The sequence below is a fragment of the Benincasa hispida genome, chromosome 7, assembly GCF_027475165.1.
Source record: "Benincasa hispida cultivar pf3 chromosome 7, pf3_genome.v1.1, whole genome shotgun sequence".
Lineage (NCBI taxonomy): Eukaryota > Viridiplantae > Streptophyta > Magnoliopsida > Cucurbitales > Cucurbitaceae > Benincasa > Benincasa hispida.
In genome coordinates this window covers 38113736-38138453 of record NC_143484.1, presented here as the reverse complement: position 1 = coordinate 38138453, position 24718 = coordinate 38113736, and the positions used below count along the sequence as shown (strand labels likewise).

Here is a 24718-nt window from a genome sequence, read left to right as displayed (position 1 = left end):
TTCAAAATAAACCCAACCTATTTCTTATGCGTATCAAATTATGATAATTATTTTAAAATTATAGTTTAGAATGTTCAACTATGATTTTTAAAATATTACATCATAGTCTCAAATTAGTTAGGTTTAAACATATAAAAAAGTCATTAATAAAAAAAACTATTACATAGTAAAATTAATGTTTTTTCATACTTTTAATAAAAATAATGTAATTCAAAATTTTAAAAATAAAAAATTATCTTTAATTCACGTTGAGAGAAAATTTTAACGAAATCTAAAAATAGGTATTTAAACATGTTCTTAATGGGAAAAAAATAAATCTTTTTAAATGTAAAATTTATATTTAAATCTCTTTTCATTTTGACAAAATTTGAAAATTTATTAGTAGTTTTTAATGTAAAAATAAGTATATGTTCATAATGGAAAAAAAATAGTGATATTACTTTATTTGGTAGAGAAAAGAAAAAAAAAACTAAAACGAATTAAAGAAAAAATTTAAAATTAATAGTGGTATTGGATTTAAACTAAAACGTTCAATTATTTATGTTTAAACATATAAAAAAGTCATTAATAATAAAAATATTATATAGTAAAAACAATGTTTTTTCATACTTTTAGTAAAATAATATAACACAAGGTGATTCAGCAAGACATGAGGATATTCCTATTCGACCTAATGTTCGGAAAGAATATCCAACGCCGCCACTTAATCATTTTACACATACTCCCACGATGTCCTCTCCCTCAACATTTGAATTTTTTCCAACAATCCTCAGTACACTAAGCATGGAAGAAGGACAAACTTCATATGTCCATCCAAATATCCATGATCAGTATGTGACATATCGACAACGTAGTGAGGGTATACACTTTGCAGAGGAAAGTCAACCATCAAGTGTAAGAGGGCGTGGTGATCGTGGACACTATGTAACTCAACATGATCGATCTAGGTGTAATAGTGGATCTTCTTCCAGTCGTGAATAAAGAACATTATACATATGATTAAATTTATTAATGAAATTCAATTACGAAAATGCACTTACAGTCTATAACACATCCTAAAGAACCTTGAATATTATTTACAATAGTTGAAAGTTAATATCTATATTTTTGCATAAGTTTCTAACAACTTTAAACAAAAACAATAATTTAGTGGAATACATCGCATCAACCTGGGAGCATTAGCAGATCTGGTACCCCACTGGAATCAAAATCTTTAGTTGGATCGCTACCATGTGGGGGGGGTTCAACCTCTTCTGGCAGTTGAGTCTTCTTAGACTATTCTCCCTGCATTTGAAATTAAAAATTAATATTGAGTATATCAAATCAATCGTAACAATTTCTTAATCTCAAAATAAAAAACGATATTAATTAGATAGTTGGTTTTAGGTAAAAATAATTTAGAGTTAAACAAATGAAATATTATTAACTGTAAAAAACATAAATAATGAAAGAGTTGGGTTTCGGATTGTTAAAAGAATGAACAAAATAATAGCAAATATATATATATATATATATATATATATATATATATATATATAGGGATGCGTCTCTTCAAGAAACGCATCATTCTTTTTTATTTTAATGAATGCGTCTCTTGAGAGACTCATTTAGTACGGAAAAAAAATATAAAATATTATCGAATGAGAGACACATTCGGATTGAGACAAAAAAAGTCTTCATTTCTCCTAAATAAGTTTGAAAGCTCCCCTTTTCCCTAGGTAACTTTCAAAACTCCCCCCAAATCTAAATAATCCCTTAATTTCCATACTTTTAATTTTTAATATACATAAATAACTTAAAAAAAAACTTTTTAGAGAAACTAAAAAAAAAACTGTCATGTATAATTTTTTATTGAACAACTTCGTAGGATGTACAAAGTTAGATGTAGCTTAAATAACACTCCATTATTTTTCAAATCAATTTATGTTTACATTTATTTCAATTACAATAACAAATTAATAATTATATTAATTTAATATTTAAATTTCTATAAATTAATCGGTTTACACTATTTATTAACATTTATTTTAAAATATTAATACATAACTTTTATATGTGTATAAGATTTTTTTAATGCAAAAGTTAATGTAAATTATAAAAATTACGTCACATTAATTGAACAGGCAGTAAAAGTTTTTCATTACATTTGAGAAATTTTTCATCTGTTTGTCCTCCTCTATTTGTTTATTACTTCGTGACTTTTTTTAGAAAAATAATTTTTTCGACGATTTTAAGCTATTTGAAATCAAGTTAAAATAGCTCTAAATTACTCATAAAATGTCAAAATTGAGACCATTAAGATCTGTTTTGATAGAAAATCTAACAATAAAAATTTAAAAATAAGTAATTAAATGAAAATATAGTTGTATTTCATGTTTTTAGATATGTGTTTGGTAGCAAAATTTAGAAATTGAATTCTAATTTAAACCATGGTAAACTAGTTATAGTTATCCACTAAATATTAGTTGATAATAAATTATTATTAATTTATGTACGAACATGTTTTATATTTAAAAAAATTGTATAACTATTGTTTTGTAATATTATATAATTTATTGGAAAATTTGACATTTTAATGTCTATGATTTAGAGTAGATTAAAATTTAAGTTTTATGGTTTATAATTAGAATTTACTCTCAATTATTTGGTAAAAGCTTCATAATAAATAGTCAATATGGTAGTGACTATTTGAGAGGATTTAACAAACTATAGGATTATATATGAAGTTATATCAAACAATAGAAACTAGATTCTAAATTTTAAAATAACTAACTTTTATCCAAACCATATGGATCAAACTTGAAATCTAACCTAATTTAATTTATGATCCATTACATAATACATATTTTAATTTTAAAAAACATTAAATTCGGTTTATAACATGACATATTATATTTCTAAATGTTTTTATCTTTATTTAATATAGTTATATCTTTTAATTTTAAAATTTAAATTCTGGATGTAAAAGAGAACATAAAAATGTTATTTTTTAGATTTTGCACGGTTTAAATCACAATATCTAAAAATAGTTTTAAACAAAATTTGGGTTGTCGGTCAAATATACATTTGTCGAATTCAATAAATTTAAATACATAAAACAAAATCTAGATCGTGAATCGAATAGACCCCTATTAATTTGAAGTTTTAATTCACACAACTCCAAATTTCAATGTATAAATTGATATTTACCTAATTATTTTATGTATATGCCATTTTGTCGAAGAAAAAAGAGTTAAAAAGAATGATATAATTCATGTTGAACTTCTTACTTATAACATTTATATATTGTAAAAATAACAAAATTTACCGTAATATGTCAGTAATTATTGATCGTAAACGTTTAACCACATAAACGAGTCCGTGATATACTTAAACAAAAGAGATCATATGACTCGGATAGTGAACCATTCACAAGAACAATGAGAATAAGGTTTATGGTAGGTTTGATTTGACTTTTCAAATGCTTAATTTTGAAACTAATTCATTTTAAAATATATTAAAATATTTGAATATCACTCAAAATAGTTTTTGAAACACTTTCAAAAGTTTATTTTAAATAGTTTTAATAATTTTTTCTCTAATCAATCTAGACTCTTAATTTGAGGTTGTGTCAAAATAATGGTTGACAATAGTGATTTAGAAAAAATTAGGTGCGACATGAAGTAAGAATTGTGTTCAGTAAATTTCAATTTTAAACTAAAAAGAAACTAAGGTGTTTGATAAAATTAATACGAAATTGTTATGATTGAACTATGATAACTAAAGTAAACATATTATTTCAATTATAAGTTAATATTTTATATCAAACTTATAGTGGGATGATTATTTTAAAATTTTATATGCTTTAAAATGAAAATAAACTTTGTTTCCATTTAATTTTTTTTTTCCATAAAAGTTAAACAAAAACATCGTTATTAAAAATTGAAAAGTGTATTTCTGAAAGAAAAATTATTAAAAATGAGGTAGAGAAGATATAGATCTTTAGGGAGTTTGCATATAATAATATTTATCATTCCAGTATAGAAATGACTCCATACGAGGTTTTGTATGGGAGGAAATATAGAACCCTGGTATGTTGGGATGAAGTTGGTGAGAGGAAGTTGCTCGGTCTAGAATTGGTGCAAATCACTACGGATACTATTAAGATTATCAAGGAGAAACTTAAGACGGTACAAGATCGCCAAAAAAGTTATATTGATAAACGTCGTCGAGATCTAGAATTTGAGGTAGGAAATAAAGTTTTCCTGAAGCTGTCTCCTTGGAAATGAGTGCTATACTTTGATAGGAAAGGAAAACTGAGCCCGAGATATATAGGACCACATGAAATTCTAGAATGCATAGAACCATTAGCTTACCATTTGACGTTGCCAATGGAGCTTTCCAGGATTCATGATGTGTTCCATATGTCGATGTTGTGTAAATATGTTCCAGATCCGTCACATGTTCTAAAATCACAACCGCTACGACTTAAGGAAATCTATCATATGAGGAAGAACATGTATAGATCTTAGACAGGAAAGAATAGGTGTTGAGAAACAAGACGATTCCATTAGTCAAAGTGTTATGGAGAAATCATGCAAAGGAAGAAGCAACTTGGGAAAGTGAGCAACAAATGGGAGCTAAATATCCTCAGTTATTCACCTTATGACTTTTAGCATAATTTCGAGGACAAAATTCTCAAAAGGGGTACTGACTTATAAACCCTTGCTCCTTTTCCTTTTGTTTAAGTAGGATTGATTTAAATAAGTCTAAGGTTTATCTAAATGAAACACATGAAATATATGACCTAAGTATATTTTGTAGTTACATGCTAAAGTTTGAAGCTTGGAGTTTAGTGTTCTAATGTAAATTTTTTTCTCTTTAAATATTTAAAAGTTCCGAGCCTTTAGTTGTTTATTGGGATGATTGAATAACGGTGGATTTGGCTAAGTGTTAGGTGGAAGGAAGTGGGTTTATTAAGAAAAGAGGTTTGTGTAAATAAATAATAATAATAATTATTATTATAAAGTAATAATAATAATTAAGAAATTAATAATTAATAAATTTTAGGGATAAATTTGATTTAAATTATTTAAAGGTGAAAAATAGGAAAAAAAAAAAGAAAAAAAAGGAAACACCACGTTAGTTGGATAGTTTTTGATTGGAGGAAAAAGTGAACAACTTCAGCTAGAAAATTGGGGTATGAAGAAGACGATGGTTCTCCCGAACCACTCATGTAAAATCTGTCATTTTTAGACGAAATTAAAGCTTAATGAGTCTGGAGTTTAATCTGGGGGCTGCTGAAGTGATTTGAAGTCGAAAAAGTGGAGAAATCGTGAAAATAATGAAAGTTGTTCGTAAAACTGAAAAATTCGAGCAAAGTGTAGTCCATGAGAGATTCTGAGCTGTAGAAGACGAGTTAAGAGTTTAAATTTTCAGGTTAGTTAGTTTAAAGATTTCCTAACATATTTCATGAAATATGTGCAAATTTTTTCTTTAAGTTGGGTTAAAAATTGATTAAAGTGAAGTCAAGGTTTTCTCGAGGAGGGCAATAGCAGTGCCACCCATCTTGCACGCTCATCTTGCAGTCCCAGCATGCCTACCTTGCACACCCAGCATGCCAGCATGTATGCCCATGCCCCATTTTGATGCCATTGACTAGTTTTGGGCCATTTTAGGTGTTTGTGAGCATTTTTAAAGCCCAATTAGGATTTTCGTGATATTTTGACCCTAAAATGAATAATTTTGGATTAAAAGGTGATTTTTGGGTCATTTTGGATAATTTGAGAAAAATGGACCCAAGAAGCAAAATCTGAGTGTTTAGGTGCTAAAATGAGTTCAATTGGTCACATTGAATCACTAAGAGTTGTTTAGGATTGTTTGACCTCTTGTGAGTATCTAGTAACCTCGGGACTTTATTTCAGGTCAAATTGAGGTTGGAAAAGCTTATAACCAGAAGAGATTGTGCCAGTAATTGTGAGTGGTTTTTATTTTAAGTATTTTAATAAGAAAAGTATATAAGTATGGTAGTATGCTATGAATTGTGAAATGTGATGACATGATTTGTTTACTTTACTATTATTTCAAGAATGTTTAAATCATGATTTCTAAACTATCGTTGGTTTTATATGAGCTTGGTTTATGAAAATGTAGTTTGGAATCGGAATTATATAATTGTGATTTCTATGGATTTATATGAAACCCTCTTGATGGTGAATTTAAGAATGTTGAATGTTTGTGAAAGTGGTTTCAAACTATTGATTCTTGTACCTGAGAGATGGTTATTTTTCTATACTACTTGAATATGTTTCAGTAGAACTGCTCAAGCGATTAGGGAGCTACCGGGGTTAGAGTTGGCTAGAGTATACTGGGAAGTCAGAGGAACCTTGCGCCTATAGTACCACCTAGGCTATCAGGGGGCTACCAGGGTTAGATGTGGCCAGAGTATACCGGGGAGTCCAGAGTAAGGCCTGTGGTGAGGACCTATGTTTAGCCTTGGAGGCAGCTCTGTGTGCATGTATGACCTTGTGATTTGGTTTACACCGCAGGAGGTATTATTTGTCCAGAGTAATCCGTCATTGTAAACGGGTATTTGGGTACAGAGTTGGTGTGGTTTTCTAGTAACACATAGTGCTTGTAATGTGCTTGGTAAGAGATTTGATTATGCCACTGTTTTGCTAGCACGTGTTTGAGTTGTTACTGAATTTTTTTATATTTTGTCGATGATTTACTGAATGGTTTTGTCTACTTTATTGATGATTTAGAAAGAGAAAATTTATGTTTATATTAAGTTACCACTCACTAGGTATTAGTTCATATTTTCAGTGTTTTATGTTCCTCCCCCCTAAGTAGCGATAAAGTTTCGAATTCAAGCTGAGATGTATACTGCCACACGACGAGGGACCCTTGCTACAGCTTAGATCTATATGTTTTAAGTCTTATTGTAAATGAGTTGCATACCACGAACCACATGTATTGAGTTTTGGGAGTGTGGGGTAAACTAGTTGTGGTTGTACAGTATAAAAGGTGTTCTTCTAGTATTTAAACTTTGTTGATGTTTGTATATAACAGACGATGGAAGCTATGAAATATGTTTGTGAATGTCATGATATGGAGAATGACGAATGGGAATTAAATGTATTATATGATCATTGTATAACTGTTCAAGTTCAGATATAGGTTGAGTTGGTTTGTTGGATGCTAAATGTCATTAAGGGAGGTGATGTTTAGCATATTCACACCTCTTCTGGATTAGGTAGGTAATCTGAGAGGGGATGTGATAGCATGTAATTAAAAATTGAAAAATGTATTTCTAAAAGGAAAATTATTAAAAATGAGGTAGAGAAGATACATATCTTTAGGGAAATTGAATTTAAATGCTAGTGTAAACGTGATTTTAAACATAAGAGTAATTTGAAAAATGCTTTTAAATAAATTAATAAATAATTAGATTTACCAACGACCTAAACAATTAAAATTACAATTGCTTTTTACTTTCACACTCGCAATCCCAAATGAGGTCTAAGTTTGTTTGAACCTCAACGATTTTATTACTCTGGTAAAACTAAAATTCTATTTTTGGGCAAAACATGCATTTTAAATTCAAGTCAAGAAGGTGTCACGTTTAGGTCAGTATCTCATTTTGAATAAGGACTCATCTGGGTTGACTTGATAAAAAAATATTTTTCAAATAACTCATTTTTGTTTAAACACCTAATCAAAACTATTTGAAATACACTTTTGTAAGAATTGATTATTAAAATTAACTTTTTTCCCTTCAAATCACAAAGCACCCTCTTGCCAGGCCTACACATTTTTAGGTTTGATTTAACTTTTTACCTATTTCATTTCACTTTTAAGCTAAATTACAAAAAAGGAAAAAAAAGGTTTGTCGTTTGATTAGAAAAATACACTTTCCTTCATTATTTTTACTTTTCATAAAACGTGTCAAAATACCATACTAGATCATAAATCCATTATGATCCATTAGAATGTCGAAATGAAAATTATGACCTAAAATAATGTAGCAATAACTACAATTAAGACCCAAACACTACCACACTATTATAAGTAATTTCCACAACGGTTACTAATTTTTATCCAAATTCTAATAAATTCAACTCTCAAAATAATTTAGGAACATGGTCCAAAGTAAAACAGCAACATTTTTTTCCCAAAAAAAATCAAAGAGTAATTTTAGATCATAGGGTAAAATTCAATGTTTTTGTGTGTAATTTAGCCTATATTTTAATTTATGAACAATTATTTAGTCATCTATCACTTATGGCAAAATTTGAATTCATTTCCAAACCTTGGCACCACCTATTATTATTTTATTGGAAATGAAACAAAATTTTGTTTCATCTCCAATATAATTATTATTTTAAACAGTGCGGTTTAGAACCACATCTCCAATGCTTGCATCTCTATACATCTAAAAACCAGCTTAGTAATGGCTAACGGGTCTGTACATGATCTACATTTAAAATCAAGAACAAATCAGACAAATATGCACAATAATTACCTAAATGTACTACATAAGTAAGAAGGGGGGAAAAACGTGAAACCAAGCTACCAACTGATAGGCGTTCTAAGGCTTTTGTTAAAATTCATGCAGCAAAAGCACTTTCCATAGCATGCAAGATCGAAGCTGTATCGAATTTGAAGTTTCTGAGGCTTCTTCCAGGATCAGAATCCAGTTTAATCGACTGGCCGTCAAAAATGATCGAGCTATTGCTCATTGAGCTATTCTTCACCTTCCATATAGTGACTCCTGAGTGGAAAGCAAAAGTTTATAGCTGCATTAATAGAGCTGATTGGTTTATGGGAGAAAGTCAATAGGCTAAGTGTATGGCAAATTATGGATACGTGTTTGAGACCTCAGATTAATACAACAAAGACATAATGCATATAACTTTTACATGGATGGTAACTTAAGGATCATGTAGTCACACCAACTGAATCGGTTATCTTGTTAATATCGTGGCTATGGCAACAATAGTATCGAGAACTGGAAACCTCTCTAACAGACATGACTCAAGTAGATCTCTTGTAAGATGCATGTTTCCAATTTTTTCCTATGTGTTCCCCACTGTTATTAAACAAAATTATACCTCATGATACGAAATTCCGCCTAAAGACCTAATATAATAGGAGACTCAATCCAAACAAATAATTTCGAGACGCTATTTTCAATTTTTCATCTAAGTGATCTTCATGACATTTTTATTTACTTGTTTTTGTTTTCCATTTTGATTTTGAAAGTTAAATTTGCTTGCTAAAACCACCCTTCATATATCTAGGAAAGGTTCCTTCTGTTACCAATTCATTTTTAAAGAATCTGTAAGTCACAAATAGATTACCTTTCACAGGCATGTCAAAGTTAGGAGCCACAGGCGGCTGATGCTTCAAAATCCATGATCTCAACGACCTGCATTTCAAAATTGTTGATTCCATTAAACATAAACCAATTTCTACTTGCGTGCAGAGGAAATTAAGAAAACTACACAATGATGCTCACTCCAAGAAAGGAGCCACCATGTAAAGCTTGAGGCCGGTAATTCCATGAGATATCACATCATCACTCACAGGTAGAAGGTCGTCAAGTCGATGCCACGCAATTTCCTGCTCCCAAATTACATATCCATTATGCATTTTGCTTCACAAGACTCATAAATCAGCATTAGAAAATGATGCAACATCTTATCTTTTGCCCACAATTTTCACAAGAATGAGGTCTTGTCCAGCATAATAAGCACTTGGGATTAACTCTAAAGAAGAATGAACATAAAAGAAACAACCTTTAAAATCTCTAAGAAGACTGAAAGAACTGATTACTTAAGCTCTCAGACGTTTAAAGGCATACCAATCAACACATTGTCAATGCAAATATATATAATATATATATATATATAGGAACATTGTCAATGCAGTATAAACATCATAAATATTAATGAAAAAGGTAGAGAAGAGTGCAGAAACAGTTTTAAACCGAATAGGGCGTCAAATATAAAAAAAAGGATTAACCTTAAACTGATAGAAAAACAGAGAAGGAATACATACACTGATCTCTTTTTTAGTAAGAGGTGCAAAGGCGGTATCATTTTTCACCCCAGCTATAATGTAGAGCCGCACTCTCTGTTGTCCAAACATCACTTCAATAAAATCCTCTTTGATAAGGAACGCTGTCACATCAAACCCAGTTTCCTCCGAAACCTACATTCTCAAAATATTCCATGGTGAGATAAGTGGCAAAGTACAAACTTGATTTGATACAGACATAAGTAATTCAGCTAAAGCCCTGAAACGATAAAACCTCTTTGATGCTCTTTTTTGCTTAATACAAATAATATCAGCTGGCAAATAACCAGTTCTAGCCCATCAAACTTCAATTGACAGAATCTGTGTCATGGAAGGAGGTATACCATTTACAGTCCAGGAGCTGCTATTTCATCCTTCTTTCCATGATAGGGTGTGACTCTTTGGCAGGCCACTTTCTCTGTGAGATAATGGTACATTTAAAGGGAGAGAAATAGGGAGTCTTTAAGAGGTGTGGTGCGTTCTTGGGAGAAAGTTTGGGCCATACCAAGTTTTAACGCTTCCCTTCAAATCTTCGTACCAAAGGATTTGAGTGTTTTTCCTCTCTCATGGTTTAGGTCCTTTCTATAGAATTTTTGTAGCTAGGCATCTTCTTGTTTTCTGGCTCTTGTTATACTGGGCTAGTGGGCTTCTTTTCCTCTTTCTTTTTTGGAAATTTCCTTGTGTATTCTTTCATTTTTCTCAATAAAAGTTGGCATTTCCAAACATAAAATATTAAATTATTGCCATCAAAGATTGAAATAAGAAAAAGAAAAATTACTTCTCTAATGGCACAAGCATGATCTTCTTCATCCTTGCTCTTTTTTCCACGAGGAAAACTCCAGCTTGACCCCTTCCATCCCTTCACCAGTAAGCACTGCTTGGTTGCAGAACGAAAAGGTATAAGTACTCACATTTACGGGAAAAAACACACTTCATCAGTTAATAAGAGTATTAACGGGGTGGGGGTTCTTTTTATGAACCAACACTTACCCTCTCGAAGGTCTCATCCAAAATAATTCCCCCAGTGACAGGAACTCGAAGCTTGTAGGAAGTGAAATCCTTAAATATGTCGTCTATGTGGGGCACATATGGTTTCAAAACGTCACAACTGTTAAATACTGCAGAAAATTAAGGAAGACAAAGATATCCAGGAAAAATAGTATAAGCAATTAATGAAACATTATGATTTTGAAAATATCTATGTTCTCAAGTTTTCTCTCTTTGAACATGCTTGAAGCATTAAAACATACAGAGACGGCATAAATTCAGCTTATAAGTGAAAGTACGGGTTGGCAATGGCATAAGTTCAGCTTTATAAGTGAAACTACAGACTGGCAACAGACAAACTCAAACACATGTTATGTATGTGCGCGTGCATAAACAGGTTACCACAAATTGAGATGGTGATAGCTTACTAGCTGAAAGCAATGGTATAATCAAGTTACTCACAGGCCCCCCAAAAAAAACGTAAATAGAGTTGCATTTATTTACCATAGAAACACAGCATTGAAAACAACATCCAAGCACATTATTAAGGTAATGGATTACATGATGCTTAGGATACACAACGAAGTGAACTCCTTCAAATTGAAGGACTTCAGTGAAGGATTATTTTCTACCGAGTTGTCTTCGTAGAACCAATGTGCATATTCAACTAGAAACAAAATCCTCTCAAACGATTGTAGATCTTCCTTTGGCACATTTAAAACAAATCGGCTGCATATCAAGAAGAAAATGATAGATAGATGAGAACATAGGAGCTATTCCAACCAATATTGCAATAAAATAACAACAATAATCCCCCCAAAAAAGGAAGCCATCGAAATGACACCTCAATATGAGTGGCTTAATTTGATCAACCATGCTCTCACCAAACATGACTAAAAGCAAAGATGAAGAAAAGGGGAAAGTATATGTCATTAGAAAAGGTGTTGGTTGATTGAAAATAATAAATACGCAAGGTGACAAGCATGACTACTATAGCATCTTGAACGGAAAAAAAAATATCCATCTGAATTCTAACTAACAACAACATAATTTTCCAGATCCAACATTAATAGTTTTGAATTAAGGCACTGTTTGGTATCCATCTAGTTTTTCATTTTTCATTTTTAAATTTAACTTGTAAGAACTACTTTCGGCTATAAGTTTTTTTTTGTTTTGATATCTACCTTCAAACAATGTTTTCAAACCAAGCAAGTTTCGAAAACTATAAAAAGTACATTTTAAAAACCTGTTTACATTTCTGGAATGTTTCTTTAAGAGAGGTGAAGGCTGTAAAGAAATTGGCAAGAAACAAACATAAAATGAACAAACGAAATCATTATCAAATGAGATCTAAACTATCAATTCACTAATTTCAATGAAGATAGGTGCCAAAATCCAGGAGTGTATGCTTTCGCTCAGTGGGTTGTCCTAGAGATTAGTAGGGGGCACGCAAGTTGCCTGGACACCTACCCATAGGTATAAAGGGAGGGGGAAAAACCCTTTTAAGGACAAGCTCTTTTGGAAGAATTAAAATCAATCGGCTCAGGAAATGGTCCTATGTTTACTCATCATGTTTTTTTCTTCAACAAGACGCCAAACTCATAGTCCATATTAACAGTGTTTCGTTTTGCAGAAGCATTATCCGACAATCAGGTGGCAAAATAAAAAGAAAGATAATCAGAATAAACTAGCTCGTATCAAATTCAACTAAAAACCCCTAATATCTCCACATGTAACAAACCAATGGCTCGCAGCAAAACTAGTAAATGAAAGAGAGAGAGAGATAAAAACAAAGCGCGTACCTGCAAAGATCATCGAGAAGTTCTTGGGGAGGAAGGCCGTTCTTCACCGGAGCATTAGAGGGCAGATGGAGGCCGGCCATGGCTTCCTAGTTTGATGAAGATCGCCAAAAAGAATCTACTGTCTACACTCTGCTCATCTTTTACCTCAACAACTCTTCCAGTTCATTTCGCCAAGTCGAAAGATATCTGAGGACTGAGCCGACACGTCGTTACGGTTCTGCAATCGACTTTGGACTTTTTTCGTGGTGGCCGACGAGTCGGATCGAAAGATAGTTCGGCCCATTTTGTTTCTAATGGGCCGGACGGAAAGTTTGTCTGGAAATAGTTAGGCCCATTTCTTTTCGGATTCTTTATTTATTTATTTTTCTTTTTTAAAAAAGCGACGAAATAGTTATCATCTTACTATAAACTATTAGTGGTTCTTAAGAAAAAAAAATAGGGAAAAAAATTAGAAAAGAGTAAACGAAAACATTATCAAGCCCTAAACAGTCAAATAAAAAAAATAATTTCTCAAATTTAATTATGCCTTTTCTATGATATGTATAGATGTATATCTCTTATACCATTTTCTTTAATAGTGATACATTCCATCAATAATTTTTATTGGACTGATTTTAAATATAGGAAAACAAGTCAATTATATTTACAATAATTTTACTATTTAAACAATTACCTTTTTAATTAAAAAAATATTTTAAATGATAAAACTGTTAAAAATATTTATTCAGATGGTAGTCTATCGCTATTTATCGTGGTCTATCACAAATAGAGTATGATATTCTACTATTAATTATAAATATTTTAGTTCATTTTCTTATATTTGAAAATAGTTCTTTATTTATAATAATATAATATTTAAAGTATAATATATAGACTCAAAATGAATATAGTTCAATTGACATAATATTTATACTATCGATCTTAAATCTAATAATTTTATCAAATTGATAAAATTTGAAAAGTAAAAGTATAAGTTGATATATATTTATTTATAACAGATATGTATAAAGTGTTTTAAACCTCTGTATATTCTAAAAGAAGGAAGTCCATGAATTAAATGATAATTCACAATAATAAACCCATACCATTATCGTCATCCTATACCGACATGACGTAAGCCATAGTGACAGTGGACTCCGAAGCACCTGCACGGCGCTTAACAATCTCCACTTGTTCATCCCATTTTCCTTCTCGAAATCCCCAAGTTCCCGATCGGATATGGTATTGGTTTCTTCTTCCATCAAATTCTTTAATCTTCCTATCAATCATTTGCTCACTATTTGATGAAACTGTTGCAATTGTATTATACTGTGTAAGTTTTCGCCTGTTTTCCTGTTGTTATCATTACCTCAACTCTCAGATCTTTGTTTTATTTTAACAACGATTTGTCGCCATACGGAATCGGTTGAGCTTAGACTGTTTTCTTTTCACTCTATAGCATGCAATTTGTTGAAACGTCTTGATGTGGATTTCTGGATATTTGTTTGATTCTATATGTTCTGGCTGAAGGCGATCATGAATTGGATTGGAAATTTGGCTTTTTATTGAGATGTAGCGCTAAGCTGAAGAATGAGGGAGGCAATAAATCTCTCGTTTGATGCTGCGTTATTTATATTATGCATCGAATATACATGTTTATCTATATTTTTGTATGTCGTTTTATGAATCAATTTTCAGTTTCTGAACTAGTGAGTCCAATTGGAGCTATCTTACTGACTGTCATTTCCTTGATTTCTGCCCCTGCAGACGTTTTCATTGTGTTAGATTATTATTTATCAACTAATAATGGGACGGACTGGAAGTTCATCCGAATCGCGTAAACCATTCAACAAGCGAGAAGAAAATGTTCCTAAAGTTGATGACAGTGCTCCTCAAACCATATCAGTAGCAAGGACACAGAGGTCACCATATGTATGGCTGTCCTTGCTTCTGTTGACCATCTATGGCTTCCGAGCCATTTATCAACAACAATTTGAAAAGTTACCTATCCCCCTTAGTGCTGAGCAGGCTGGCAAAAGAGGTTTCTCGGAGGTTGAGGCTTTGAAGCACGTCAAGGCCTTAACTTCACTGGGTCCTCATCCTGTTGGTTCTGATGCACTCGATCTCGCACTGGAGGTTAATTCCTTTTCTGGGCTGTTATTTATTTTGTCTTACCTCTATTTTGACATGCTATTCAACATACTCTTTCATAAAATGCATACCTATGTTTAACTCAATTACAATTGTACCCCATGGTATGAAAGGAGAAGGATAGGTAACAGCATCCACTTTGTTAGTATGTCCTATTCACGAATGTATTTTGCAAGTATCCTCAATTTTTATGGGCTGTCTATTAGTTAGCAAGTCGACCTTTTATCCAATAAAATTTTAGAGAAGAAAAGAGATAAGATGTATAGTGCAAATTCAAGTTTTCAAGAACTAAATGAGCATGGAGTCTTAAAGCCAATAGCTAGTCCAACTTGAATTTTTATACACAGGCAAGTAATCTGTATTTTGTGATCGGGAACGATTGTTTTTCAGTTTAATATTTTGCAAATATTATGTTTTTCTTGTCAAGTTCAGACCAACTCAAGTTATCATTTTCTTTCTCTGATCACTCTGCAGCATTATTGGCAAAACATGTCTCATCATGTTTAAATTAGCGTCCCTAGTTAAAGATGCATAGAGAGCAATATTTATGGCAGTAGTTCAAATTATTGATTTCAATTATATTTAACACATCATTAAAATTTCTTTTATTCTTTCTCAATGAAAGTAGTTGTTATAAAAAAAAAAAAAAGAAATAAAGCACATTGGTAATTTTACACACTGACCACTGCTTAGTGCCAAGGCTTTTTTAGCTCCCTTTTCCAAAGAATTTCAAGTTTTAGAGTTGATTTCTCTGGGAATGCCTACTTTGAATTTTCGCTCATCATGTAAGACCATCTAGACAAAGAAAAAATCATCTCAATGATATTGCACAATGGATTACATCACTCTATTTGTCCGTTTCTGCACAAATATACGTAGATACTTGACATAAAGTTGTTTTCTCCAGTATGTATTGAGAGCAGCAGAAAAGATAAAGAAAACAGCTCACTGGGAAGTTGATGTCGAAGTGGAAAAGTTTCATGCAAAATCTGGAGCAAATCGTCTTTCTGGTGGTCTATTTCGGGGGAAAACCCTTATGTATTCAGATCTATATCATGTTATTTTAAGGGTGTTGCCAAAGTATGCTGATGAAACTGGAGAAAATACAATTCTAGTCTCTTCTCACATTGACACTGTTTTCTCAACGTATGAATTTATTCTCATCATCAGTTCTTACCATAATATTCTGTCCATGCAGCCCATGAAAATAATGTGCTATGCTTGTTTTAGTGAAGGAGCAGGGGATTGTAGCTCTTGTATTGCTGTCATGTTAGAGCTTGCCCGAGGAATTTCTCAGTGGGCTCATGGATTCAAAAGTGGCGTGATATTTTTATTTAATACTGGCGAGGAGGAGGGTCTCAATGGTGCCCATAGCTTTATGACTCAGGTTGGTATTACTTTACATGGACGATTTTCTTCTCCAAATCAAGCTTTACTTGGATTGCATTTCTTGTACCTCTTGTGCAACTACTATTTGTTATGTCGGGGCTCCTCAAATATCTATAGCATTATGAGGAATTCAAAATTCTTTATCATGTTTTAAAGGTATCTGTAAAAACCAGAACACCTAATATTGTCTTTCCATCATTGACCTTCTTAATTTTGTCTGAAAGTTTTATGCTGATTGCTTTGTCCATCTGTATTTTTGTACTTGGAGAAAATGAGAGAACCGATTTACTTTCAGCATTACACCTGTAGTATACTAAAATGAGGTGCATGACATATGACATATCATCAGTTACAAATTGTGGTTCAAGTAGTAGAATTAATGTAGAATTTAACAATGCAGCATCCCTGGAATAATACTATTCGCTTGGCTGTTGATTTGGAGGCTATTGGTCTTGGAGGGAAATCTGGAATATTTCAGGTCTTGGCCATAAATCATTACATAATAAATACCAAGTCACGCAGGTGACAGTTTATGTATTACTTGTTTTCTTTCAGCTATGAAGTTATAATCCTCTCATGCTTCCTCATTTGATAGACTGGTTCACATCCATGGGCTGTCGAGACCTTTGCATCAGTTGCAAAATACCCGTCTGCTCAAATAGTATCTGAGGTTTGTAATTTCCACCCTCTTGATCGTATTTTTTTTTTTTACTCAGCAATTCCTATAAATATAAGTGAGGAGTGACTTCGATAATACAGGATCTTTTTACTTCTGGAGCCATTAAGTCTGGAACAGATTTCCAAGTTTACAGAGAACTTGCTGGTCTGTCAGGACTTGACTTTGCGTATGCAGACAACACTGCAGTTTATCACACGAAGGTTATATCTTACTTAACTTCTTTTCTCCGGCAACTGTATCTGGAAGTTTCTTATTGGCATTTCACTTGAGTTTTTATATTCAATGGCAATCAGAGGCATGAATCTTAATCTCTTGCAGAACTCTTCAATATGTATTTTGCATATTGATAAAGTTTTGGCAATTTAACATTTAATTGATCGAACAACAGTTATCAAAACTCTATCATCCTTTAATGGTCAACTCTGCATCAACTAAGCTGGAAATTTAAAGATGCAGCTATTATGGTTTGTGTCATAAGTATTTGTGTAGTTCCATATGATGGCTTGCATCTCTACATCTATTACTAAATTATTCCTTCACATGGTAATTGTTTCTGCAGCCAGTTAAATATGGTCGTGGCATTTGTGTTTATGCGTTTACTAAGTAATCAGGTCTAGTCTAATACTATGTGTGCATATAAGTTATACCATCAGGAAGCCTTTTCTTTCTGTAAATTCGAAAATAAGGGAAAATCAGTATTTGGAGTCGAAGAGTTAAGATACTTGATAACTATCTCTGTAGATTATAAATTTGAATAAGCAATTAAGGCAATGCTTATAGGGCATGCTGAGTAAGAAGAAATATTATCAAGGTTTGTAACCACCAAATACTTTAAGAAGCTAATGCCCAAATTAAAAATGATCTTGAAATATAACGGTGAAAATATTAGTACTATATCAATGTTAACTTCCATCACTCTGTATATTTGATCTGCAGAATGACAAGTTTGAGCTTCTGAAACCAGGATCTCTTCAACATCTTGGAGAAAATATGCTTGCTTTTCTGCTGCATGCTGCTGCGTCCTCTAAACTTCCAACAGGCAACGTAATTAAAGGTCAGAATTCTGAGCAAGACAAAGCTGTATATTTTGACATCTTGGTAAGACTCCTTTTTTATCCTTAGACTACTTCCATTTTTGTTATTAATTTTAAGTTTTAACAATATGTGGATTTTTTAATTTGGTTATTAAGTGTTTGTTTGGGTGTAATATTTAAAAAGCGTTTCTAAATACTGTTTGTTTTGGTTGTTTTGAATTTTAAATCTTTGGAAGATTATTTTTTGGGTGTATTTTTTTAAGAAAATGTTTCTAAAAGCTGTTTTTTTTTTTTTTTTTTTTTGAATTTTCACAATATTTGGGAAATATTTATTAATATTGTATTCTCATTTTTTTCTTCTTCAAAACCTTCAATTTGGCCTTCCTTTGGAACCAGCACATGCATTTTTTCTTCTTTTTGCAATTTTCAGTTGGCTATTTGTTCATTATGTCTAACTGGTCAGGGAACATACATGGTTGTGTATCGTCAAAGATTTGCGACCTTGCTTCACAATTCAGTGATCATCCAGTCGCTTATGATATGGACTACATCTTTAGTCATGGGTGGTTTTCCAGCTGCAGTTTCTCTGGCATTGTCATGTTTGAGCTTGGTTTTAATGTGGGTATTTTCACTAAGTTTCTCTGCTTCCGTTGCCTTCATTCTACCTGTAATATCACCATCACCCGTTCCCTATGTTGCAAGTCCATGGTTGGTCGTTGGGTTATTTGTTGCTCCTGCCTTTCTTGGAGCATTGGCTGGTCAATACGTTGGTTTTCTTATCCTTCAAACCTATTTATCTAATGTATATTCCAAAAGAGAGCGGCTGTTGCCTGCTACCCGTGCAGAACTGATCAGGTTAGAGGCTGAAAGATGGCTCTTTAAAGCAGGATCTTTTCAGTGGCTCCTTTTTCTGATTATAGGCAACTACTATAAAATTGGATCATCCTATTTAGCTCTTGTTTGGTTAGTTTCTCCAGCATTTGCATGTAAGTTTAGAATTTAACCCTATCTTTTCTGACAATACTACTTGTATTTTGTTCATGTTGATGTTGTCGAGTAATAAATTCAATTCACAGTAGTCTTAGTTTTAAACTACCTACATGTTCTCACTATCCAGATGGCTTGCTCGAAGCAACTTTAACCCCTGCAAGATTTCCAAAGCCACTCAAACTTGCAACACTGTTGATGGGCTCAATTGTGCCACTTTTAGTTTCGGCTGGTACTATTATTCGTTTGGCTAGCAGTCTTATTGGAAGTGCAGTCCGATTTGATAGGTATGCTATTTATCATTAAACTGAAAGTTAGTCTAATTTCCTCATGGGAGGGTATGAAAAAGAGAGGATAGAACTTGTTGTTGCTAACTTAATACGGCAAGTGAATTCCTGAAAGGGGTTGGCTCAGTTATGTGGATGAATGTGTTTGTACCTGGTGATAGAAGAATTGCTGTGAGTTTGTCTGTTGAAAGCATAGAGAACAGACGGGTATTTTGCAATAGAGAACAACTAAATAAATCTCAGATACCATCTCCGAGTTAAATTTAAAAAAAAAAATTAATAATACAAACAATTAAATAAAAATAAAAAGTAAAACAGTAAATACAAAGAGAAACAAAAGTAAATTAAATAAAAAAAAGTAAATACCAATTTAAAAACAAAACAAAAAATAACAGTAAACACTTCATATACAATACAGATACACACAAAATTAAGAAAAAACTAGAAATTAAAAAAAAAAACTAAAAAAATATTACTGTTCTATAGAACACAGTAACTTATTTATATTAAATATATTTTTATATAAATCAAATATATATATATATATATATATATACATATAACCAGGGCTGGGTCGGGACCCGGTTTGTGTCCCTGGGTTGAAACCCCATCCTCGGTCAAACTGAGGATTCCTCGTCCCAATCAGGGTAGGTACCTACGGGGACCCGACCCTGCAGGGATTTCTGAATAGCCCAGGTTTTTCCAAAGCCTAGCGCTTCCTGTTCTTTGAAAGGCCAATCTAACACCCTTCCAACAATAAAGATGTCTCAGCCCAACCTGTTAACCTCCTTCAAGTTGGCTAATTGTGTTAAGAAAATGAAGGAAGAGAGAGGATTTCTTGAATTGTATAAAAAAATGAAGGTAAATATACAAATCACTATCTTCCAAATCAGATATAATTGAATTCTCAATTTATTCTTAAGCACCTTGGAGAACCACACCCCAAAAGCCAGCTATTGAGGTGGGATATTCAAGCCATCAAGTATCACATTGGTCATCCCATTCTAACCGGTGTGGGACAGAGGTAGCTTGTACTACCTTTGTTCCTAACAATCCCCATCCCCAAATAGCCGACGTCCCGATGGCTACTCCGATGATACTTCACTCGGCCACACTCGGTCAGAACTCTCCACCGGTTTCACTCCGGAACGTCAACAACCGGCTTTGATACCATTGTTAGGTACTTAAGTACCTTTGAGAACCAAATGCCAGTTATTGAGGTGGGAGAGCTAAGCCACTTAAATACCACATTGGTCATTCCACTCTAACCAGTGTGGAACAAAAGTAGTCCATACTACCTTGGTTCCTAACCCAAACTAATCTCCACAAATGAAAATGATAGTTCACTAAAATGGCTGCCTTGCTGTTTACACGAGGCATTATGTAACATGTAAACATAGAAACTTTAATATAGAATTGTAGAGGTTCAATATCCTTCAACCATCACTATATGAAAGTAACCCCAGATTGCTGCATGCAGGAAGAAACAGGGACTTGGTTCTTTGTTCATGAAAGGACTATAATCTGGGCTTGAATATTAACAAATACCAACTAACCTTTCCTCTGCCTTACGAAGGTAGAGGCCAGTGAAGGCTTACCGAGCTGATAATCTAGAAAGAGGTTATGAGCCCCACAATGAGGAATGAGGATCACCTTCTTTGTAGAGGCAGGAACTAATTTGAAGGATCTTTCAGTTTTTCCATTTGATTGGTTGACTGCTTTTACACAAAACTGTCCATATAAGACGATGTATGGTCCATATGAGATAATTTAGAGGTGTTCTATATGTTGGAGTATTGATATAACTAAATTTACCACAATCCATCAGCTTAAGCTTTTGGCTTGATTAATTATTTAATATTGTATCAGATCAAGAGCACTAAACCCCTAGAATGTCATTTTCTTCCAATTAATATTGATTTACTTGTTGGGTATTTTATGAATTTTCAAGCCCACAAGTGAGGGAGAGTGTTGGAGCATTGATATAAGTGCATGTTTGGGAGTGATTCTAAAATTGCTAAAATTACTTTTGTCAAATTCAAAATTATTTCAAAACACACCTTTAATTACTCACAATTTATATAATTTTTAATTTTACATTTTTTAAATGCAATTTTCATATCATCAAAATTAATTTTGAACGAATAAAAGCATGTTTCACAATGATTTTGAAAATGGTAAAAGTGATCTTAATCATTTTAAAATCACTCCCAAACATGCCCTAATTCATAAGGTAACCCATCAACTTAAGCTTTTGAGTTGAATCGTGATTTAACACACCCAAAAAGTTTCAAAGTTCATACCATATCATTTTTGTCTCAAAGCTTTCCCTCTTATCCAGATGCTCTGAAGATACGTATTGAATGCATTTTCCATTGTTTGCAGGAATCCAGGTAGCACTCCTGAGTGGCTGGGGAGTGTGATAGTTGCTGTTTTTGTTGCTATCATCTTGTGTCTGACATCCGTCTATTTATTGTCATATCTTCATCTCTCAGGTCTTTTCTTTAGCTGATATATCTTTTTTTTTTTTTACTTTATATAATAGATCATGTCAGGTCTTTTGTCAATGCCACGTCTAAAGTGAGAAGTTATTATCGAATGGACTATTAGAAATCCCCATTTTGAAATCATTGGGTCTTTTGTTGACATTATTCCTACTCAATATGAGCATATAGTATCTATACATTTGTTTGTGTGGATAAGAAATGCTGATTTTAAAGAAATAGTATTTACAAGATGTTGAAGAAAGGAACGCTTGTCCAGCTGAAAGACAAAAGGACCAAATAGATTACAAGAGCTCTTAAATCCAGTTAGAAACATTTTAATTTTCTTAGGGTAATGATCAGACTGGATCATGGTTGGCTCGCCAAATGAACGTGATCTGGGGCTTTCATCACTTTCCTTGACAGATATTACTAGAAACCTAGTGGATTTGAGAATTTTCTCAAATTGCTTTTGATCAGATCATCTTTCTTTTATGAATATTCTCTTCATTATCCACCTTCAGCGTATTAATTATTGGTATATGATTGTGGTGTAGAAGCAAAAAGATCAATAATATTTGCAACATGTATTCTATTTGGCCTTTCACTGGCTGCTGTGGTATCTGGCATTGTCCCTCCGTTTACCGATCTCACTGCCAGAACTGTAAATGTAAGTCCTTTAGCACCTCTTCTGTTCTGCCTGTGCACTTGATAAAACTGCAACTTTTTTTTCTTTTGTTCTCTCTCCTTACTGAATAAGCTTTACATCATTTCGTAAAAAGGAGTTCCCTGCATGATTTAACTCCTATTATTATTTCATCAACCAAATGTTATAATATCATTATATCTCAACTTAGGTTATATGTGCTTACCGATAAATGTTATTCCAAAAAGCCAACAACGAAGCTATAGACCATGAAAACATAACAAAAAGTGGCTTCAAGACAACTCATACTTTTGTTATTTGAGTTTAGGAACACTAGAAGAAGAGGTCTCAATATATTTTGAACTTGGGACAATGATTAAGTTGTAAGAAACTAATAGATTTTTAATTGACATTGGTTTTGCCAGTTGTGCCCGTAGTTATTATTACAATTCACACTTGGCATTGACTAGCTATAGCAAAATGGATAGAGATTACCCAGTCAATAGATCAGTTGATAAGCATTCTGCAATACTTGCTAATTTTAGTTGGAATGATGTAGATTTAGAGCATTGGCTGTTATATTTCTTAAAAGAGAAAATATTGTCACAGGTTGTCCATATTGTAGATACAACAGAAAAATATGGTGGAAGGCAAGATCCTGTATCATATGTATCTCTTTTCTCTACAACTCCTGGAAAGTTGACCAGGGAGATCGAACATATCAAAGAGGGGTTCACATGTGGTAGAGATAAACCTATTGATTATGTTACCTTCTCTGTTGACTATGGTTGTTGGACCCATGAAGATGGTGAAGATGGATGGGACGAGTCTGATATTCCCTCGCTGCTCGTCGACAGCGATGTTAGCAGCAATGGAAGAATTACGAATATTTTAATTGATACAAAGGGTTCTACACGATGGTCTCTTGGTATCAACACTGATGAAATCGAAGATTTCAAGTTTAAAGGTAATGAAGAAGGGGTAAATGTGAATGCTTTCCTCCGTTCTGTTTATTTTTCTCATATATGAGATATTGATGTTGTCTTTACGTTATAAACTAAACGTTTAATATCTTGTAGATTCTAATACTGAAAAACTGGAGGATTGCTAGGCGTGTTTGGAGTTCTTTTACCAGAAATACTTTTATCATAATCATTCCCAGTATAAAATAAAGTTTACAAAATTGGAAACAATTGACATTACAAAAAAAAAAAAAAAAAAAAGAAGAAGAAGAAGAAAGAAATAAGTGAGAATGTCAACCTAATTGAGATGTCCGGGTGTACCTGTTGATCTTTAGGTTATTGTTATTCCGTATCCTTCTTGTAATTTGAGGATTAGTCTCATTTCATTATCTTAATGAAGAGGCTTATTTCTTGTTAACAAAGAAATAAGTAAGGGAATTTGAGAGAATTTGTAGAGAGAAATTAGTGAGAGATATAGAAGGGAAAGTGGGTATAGATAAATTAGTGAATGAAAATGTACACAGAGTTACTAGGGAAAGCACCGGATAAATTACCTCTATGGAAAACACTTCTAAATACTTTTACCTTTGAATTGATTTTCTCAGTGCATTTTAAAACTCAGAATGTGTTTCTAATGTTGTAGTCTGTAGCAACTACGTTTAACATACATTTATTTTGTCTCGCACAGGTGAAGAGGAACTCGTTCCAATTGGCGATAAGAGCAGTGTAGATGGGTGGCACACTATTCAATTTTCAGGAGGAAGGGATGCACCCAGAAGTTTTGCTCTCACTCTGTTCTGGAAAAAGAACTCAACGAGATTGGTAGAGGCTAACACAGTTCCTCCTCCACTCCTTAAGCTGCGAACTGATTTCAACAGATTGACCCCAAAAGCAAAGAGGGTAATATCAAAGCTTCCTTCTTGGTGCGCCCTATTTGGCAAGTCTACTTCTCCCTTCACCTTAGCTTTTTTGACTGCTCTCCCCATTAATATCTAGAACCTAGAAAGAATGAAAAAGAAAGTTAGTTTGCTTTTTTCATTATTTTATGGTACATAGTTCATTCATACTGACCTGAAGAATAGTTGGGTCTGATCAATTGCTCTGATGTTAATTTAAATAAATTAAATTATTTATCATGATTATCCCCCTTTTTTTTAGTTCAAGGATAAGGATAGGGGATATCTATTAACCGTTTGAACTTTACACAGGTTGTGACATGTAAAACATTTATTGAGTTGAATATGCTTGAGTTTTAATATTTTGAGCCAATAAA

At 32.8% G+C, this 24718-nt stretch overlaps 2 protein-coding genes across 5 annotated transcripts; one reads left to right on the top strand and one right to left on the bottom strand.

Annotated features, from left to right (window-relative positions):
- Positions 1 to 8277: 8277 nt before the first annotated feature.
- On the bottom strand, positions 8278 to 13054 carry LOC120080840 (mRNA-decapping enzyme subunit 2-like). Its single transcript, XM_039035493.2, has 8 exons — positions 12849 to 13054; positions 11624 to 11775; positions 11050 to 11177; positions 10838 to 10933; positions 10042 to 10194; positions 9500 to 9603; positions 9342 to 9409; positions 8278 to 8752 (listed from the first exon to the last, which is right to left on the bottom strand). The coding sequence occupies exons 1-8, from the start codon at positions 12926 to 12928 to the stop codon at positions 8589 to 8591; spliced, it is 945 nt and encodes a 314-aa protein (XP_038891421.1). The 5' UTR covers positions 12929 to 13054; the 3' UTR covers positions 8278 to 8588.
- Positions 13055 to 13903: 849 nt separating this feature from the next.
- On the top strand, positions 13904 to 24718 carry LOC120081477 (Zn-dependent exopeptidases superfamily protein). Of its 4 annotated transcripts, none has more exons than XM_039036363.2 (14): positions 13904 to 14069; positions 14595 to 14963; positions 15886 to 16124; positions 16209 to 16365; positions 16768 to 16845; positions 16963 to 17037; positions 17127 to 17246; positions 17983 to 18144; positions 18544 to 19066; positions 19198 to 19354; positions 21740 to 21849; positions 22395 to 22507; positions 23093 to 23450; positions 24134 to 24718. In XM_039036363.2, the coding sequence occupies exons 2-14, from the start codon at positions 14634 to 14636 to the stop codon at positions 24439 to 24441; spliced, it is 2730 nt and encodes a 909-aa protein (XP_038892291.1). In that variant the 5' UTR covers positions 13904 to 14069; positions 14595 to 14633; the 3' UTR covers positions 24442 to 24718. The 4 variants fall into 4 exon arrangements, with proteins under 4 accessions (XP_038892291.1, XP_038892290.1, XP_090171779.1 ...); XM_039036362.2 differs by having other exon boundaries at positions 14010 to 14160; XM_090315653.1 differs by lacking the exon at positions 13904 to 14069 and adding an exon at positions 14183 to 14497.